The 4,931-nt window shown below is 36.2% G+C and overlaps 1 protein-coding gene across 1 annotated transcript; it reads left to right on the forward strand.

The window, feature by feature from the left end:
* The first annotated feature begins 13 nt into the window (after positions 1-13).
* LOC136798555 (probable phospholipid-transporting ATPase IM) lies at positions 14-4,122 on the forward strand. The gene is made up of 6 exons (XM_067055175.1): positions 14-97; positions 543-624; positions 1,144-1,285; positions 1,824-1,907; positions 2,956-3,201; positions 3,952-4,122. The coding sequence occupies exons 1-6, from the start codon at positions 88-90 to the stop codon at positions 4,120-4,122; spliced, it is 735 nt and encodes a 244-aa protein (XP_066911276.1). The 5' UTR covers positions 14-87.
* The last annotated feature ends 809 nt before the right edge of the window (positions 4,123-4,931 follow it).

Genomic DNA, 4,931 nt, shown 5'->3' on the forward strand with positions numbered 1-4,931 from the left:
TCCATTTAGGCATTGGTTGTTGAGTTAGTGAAGAAGAATGTGAAAGCGACAACGTTGGCAATCGGTGATGGTGCTAACGATGTCAGTATGATTAAAGGTTGGTTCGTATGATCGCTTGCCCGTCTGTCCATGCTAAGGGTGAATCGCTTGAGAAACTTTTAACTTAGTTTCCAATTAGATTTTTTTAGTGATCTTTTCTTCATTTTTAAAAAGTGTACGAAATTATTTCTAGTGATTCGCCCAAATACAACCCCAGTTTGACTGACCCGATTTATTTGCCTCTTTTAAGTGAAACTTTCGCCCTCCCTCCCAAAAAAAAATATATTTTTTTACGTGCCACGGTTGAATCTAGCTAAATTTTAATTGGAAAAGTAAATCTAATTTGTTCGAGATGCAGGGTGATTCAAATGATAATTTGAACTAGCAAGGTACAACTGTAGCTGTAGCAAGGTACAACTGTAGCTGTTTACAGCTGTATACTGTGATTGCATTTGTACTTCTGGTTCATCAACTTTGAAAATTTTCATACTTTTTTAATACAGCGGCACACATAGGAGTGGGTATCAGTGGGAAAGAAGGAAGACAGGCTGTTCTAGCTGCGGATTATTCATTTGCTCAATTCAGGTATAAAATCTTGAATTACGTTCAAACTGTTACAATGCTTGCTTGGCTTATCAATCGATCGTCCATTTCAATAACAACCTGTCTCGTTTGCTCATCTTTGTTACTTATTTTCTAATATTTTAAAAAACTTGGAGAATATTTATTCATTTTCCCGAAAATAAGATCGTTTGACCCCTGTGGACCTAATACAGTAGATTCTCTTTAACTCGAACCTCTACAACTCGAATGTCTCCCTAACTTGAACAAGTTGTCTCAGCCCTTCAGTTAAAAATGCCTTATAAAACTTAACGATGAAAGTGAAAACTAGAAATTAAACACAACACATTTTATTTATTTCTTGACGTTATAAAACTTACTCCATAACGCGAAATTTCCTTAACTCATTTGTGCGGGTTCGAGTTATAGAGACTCAACTTTAATGATATCTTACTTTCTGCTCCTTTGGCATGATGTTGCAGTAAACGTTATACGTTTACGTACACTGGAAACGTTTTGAATCGAATGTTTAATTATCTCTAGGTTTTTAGAGAGATTGTTGCTGGTTCATGGTCGCTGGTCTTATTGGCGGATGTCAAAGTTCTTGAATTATTTCTTCTACAAAAATTTCGCTTTCACATTAGTTCAATTTTGGTATAATCTTTTCACTGGATTCTCCGCTATGGTAAATATCACAATGTCTAAATCTCTTAAATATTGAACGAAATTTTTATTTTCACTGTATTTAGATTTTTAGAGTGACGGGCAAGTTTGTTAATCTTTGTTGAAGATTTGTTTGGGTAGCCTATTTTGATAAAAAGATTTCTCTTTCTAGTGCCAAACTCCTAAAGTTTTGTAGAGAAAATCGTCGTTGTCGGTAGATCATCTGGCCATATTATGCGCAGTGCTGTGGCTTCAATCCTCTGTGTGGTCTTCTGCTAAAGACCTGAACAATTGTGTTCGATGTTTCACTGTTTTAAAATGCTAGTCAAATTCAGAGATGTAAATCAAGGGTAATTAGAGTAACCCATTAGAAAAGAGGAGTGCCTTACCCTTCATTCCGGTAGATAGCCATCGTTGAAATAGAAGCTTTTAGCCAACCCCTCAGCAATACGGTTGCAACCTTACCTGCTTAATGAATGGGAATTTAACTTTTTCATGAGGCTATTATCAATTGCATTTCACGATTCGGGTCACATAAAATTTCATTCTTATCATTATAGACTTTATATGACGATTACTTTCTATCCGTTTACAACGTTTGTTTCACCTCATTACCAGTCCTCGCAATGGGTATCTTCGATCAGGTATGTGTTGTTTCATAGTTTCATTTCACAGCCGAAATGAATCATGGGTAATCAGGACTGTTTGCGCTCTAGTAAAGACTTCCGGTTGGTTCAAAAAAATTTAAACTTTGGACCAATAATATGTTGTCATTTGCGCGCAGCTGGTCCTGATTACCCATTACGCTTTGCGACTGTGAAATGGCCTGAAGTTTCATTTCTTTATTTTAACAACCATAACTATAACTAACTTTTTCGTCCGTTAATATAAGATTAGCAAAATATTTTATCTTCAGCTTGAACTACAACACAATTTACAATAATCCTCTTTTCGTGGATCAAATTTTAGAAAGTGTTGATGCCGAAAGCTTTGGGGGCTGACGCTATGTCCATTTAGAACGCCATGTCATTATCCCAATAAGCATTGAAGTCGAATATTTCGTTCGGACATCTGTCCAGCTTCATCAAAGCCGGTCACAAAACAGTACTAATAAAAACTAAAACTGTATTTTAATATAAAGTTTTGCATTCGTTTGAACAGTTCCATTAGCAATTCTTGTTCTGTAATCTTTATTATACTTGAGTTAAGGCATGTCAAATTTACATCTGATTGATATCATTGAAGTGCCTTTAAATTTATTAAAGCGAGTTTTATGATGCAATTTGACTGCCCCAGCATTTAGTTTTTTTGGTAGTACACTTGATGTAAAGAAAAGTATAAAATACATGAAACATAAACTTAATTTGAATAACGGACGTTGTTTTCAGCAAGGGTGCCGTGTGCAGTGCTAAATCCAGTGGGGATGGTTTTAAAGTGCTTTAAACAGGAATTTCGAATGGGGATGAAATTTAAAGTCAATTTCCAAGTGGGGTTGAAGTTATAGGGTATTTTCCCAACCGGGACGAATTTTTTGCCAATTTTCTAGTTGGGCCCAGCGGGTCTGTGATAGGGGTGTGTGTTCGAAGGACAAATGCCTATACTAACGATGTCACTCATTTCTCCTGATTTAAGATACATGTTGCTCAAAATTTAGTTTTATCTTGTTCATGTTTGCTTTCTTTTTACCCGCAGGACGTGAACGATCAAAAATCACTTTCGTCACCCAAACTTTACATCCCTGGTCAATCAAATCTTCTCTTCAACAAAAAGACATTCGCCTTGAAACTTTTTCACGGTGTTGTGACGTCACTCCTTCTTTTCTTCATCCCTTATGGAATATTTAAAGAGACCATCACTTCAGAAGGACTAGCAGCCGACTTGAAGACTGATTTTGCAGTCGCCATAGGAGCTATTTTAGTTATTATTGTCAATTTGCAGGTAAGAGTTTTACTTTTGTGTGTTTTTTTTTATTCTAAAGTTGGAATTTTCCAATCCACGAGGTTGCTTCACATCTGTGTCATTCAATATACCTTAACGGCCCTTTATTGGCGTTGTTTTTTTGTCGCTGGTGTTATAAGGACCGGCACAACAGATTGGAATTAATTTAGAGTCGGTCTAAAAAATGGAAGAATATGGGCTTTGGCTTAATAGCGCTCCGCTTCGCATACGTCATAGTTATTTTAACTCAAATTTGTACGAGTTGCAATCTCATAGTTGATTTCAAAGTGATTAGAAAATCGTAAAAGTCATTACCTTTCTTTTGATATTGTAAATTATTAACAAGCACGAGAGCAATTAGCGCAAAGGAGGATGGGATTGGAAGTCTTACAAACGATTAAATTTATGCAGATTTTTACTATTTTTAGATGTAAAAGGGGTACGCTATAATTAGAGCTGGCGTAAAAGTGGCCGGAGATTAATTAGGACCCGGCGTAAAAAAACCAATACATGTTTTTCTTTTCTATAAGTATAACATTTATAAGCATATACAGGCTCAATTTTTGATACCAAAACAATGGCTCTATTGTTTAAGAAAAATAGAATGCTAAGCATATTGCGAGCCTGATGTAGGGGCAGACACCTGCTTATAAAAGAAACATGTAAGGTACTTGAAATATAATTTAAAATTGTCGAGTGAGCAAACAAGATCAACAAAATCAGTTAAGTTTCAATTTTCTTACTTCATAGATGGCATTAGACACTTCACACTGGTTATGGATCAATCATTTCTTCATATGGGGCAGCATAGTATTCTACTTTATTTTCACATTCACATTATATTCTGAAGGACTTTTCAACTTTGCAGTAGCTTGGTTTCCGAATGTTAGCGCTGCTACCAATACTTTTTGGATCAGGTAAATCTTTTTCTCTTTGTAATTTTATTTACATTCAATTAATTCAAAGTCTGGCTCAATATAAACTGCAGCGAAAACAAAACTTGTTGGAGTCCCTGTTTTTTGTTTTTGTCTGTTTTCGCACTTCAACGAGCCACCTTCTATAAATCTACTTACTTGTACTTGCAGCTTTAGCCGGATCATCATTGCGACGACAGTCGGCGATCAACGTTTGGATGATCATGTCCTCCTTTCTTCTTCAAAGCATCTTTATAAAATCGATCTTTGGTGACATTAAGCTTCTTTATAACTTTGTCTTCGAGTGACTCCATTGGACGACCTTGTTTTGTTCTTTTGTTGTCATTAAACAAAAGTCTCTTTGTCAGCGAATTATTTTGTTGGCGAGCTAAGTGTCCCAGGTAGCTGGTTTGTTGTTTAAGGACGAAGCTTTGAATGTCAGAGGTTTTGCATCTTTGAAGAATCTCATGATTGGTCAACATGTATCTAAACTCTTCACGTTTGCATCCGTTTCTCACAACTTTTCTTAACATGCGACGTATAGATTGAATTGATCCTTGCATTTTACCTCTGATAAGTTCCAAGTCTGGCATGAGTGAGCTTCTAACAGCGGTTGAAGATCATCTCTTGTGCTTAGAGGATCTTGAAGTTTGTAAGCTTCTTTAAATTCGTAAAAATTGGCTTGTGCGATATTGATTCGTAGGTCAATCTCGGCATCTCCCGCAGACGGCTCGTCGTATTTACTTCATACCAAGATACCTGAAAACGTGCCATTTTCGATTGGTATATTTTCGAGAGAAACGATGGACTCAGGAT

This window comes from Clytia hemisphaerica, unplaced genomic scaffold, assembly GCF_902728285.1.
Source record: "Clytia hemisphaerica strain Z4C2 unplaced genomic scaffold, Clytia hemisphaerica genome assembly, whole genome shotgun sequence".
NCBI lineage: Eukaryota > Metazoa > Cnidaria > Hydrozoa > Leptothecata > Clytiidae > Clytia > Clytia hemisphaerica.

Bases quoted from the DNA above. Each gene is read 5' to 3' on its own strand.
- LOC136798555 (XM_067055175.1), top strand. The intron at 625-1,143 runs GTATAAAATCTT...AATTATCTCTAG, and splicing joins TATTCATTTGCTCAATTCAG to GTTTTTAGAGAGATTGTTGC. The intron at 3,202-3,951 runs GTAAGAGTTTTA...CTTACTTCATAG, and splicing joins TTATTATTGTCAATTTGCAG to ATGGCATTAGACACTTCACA.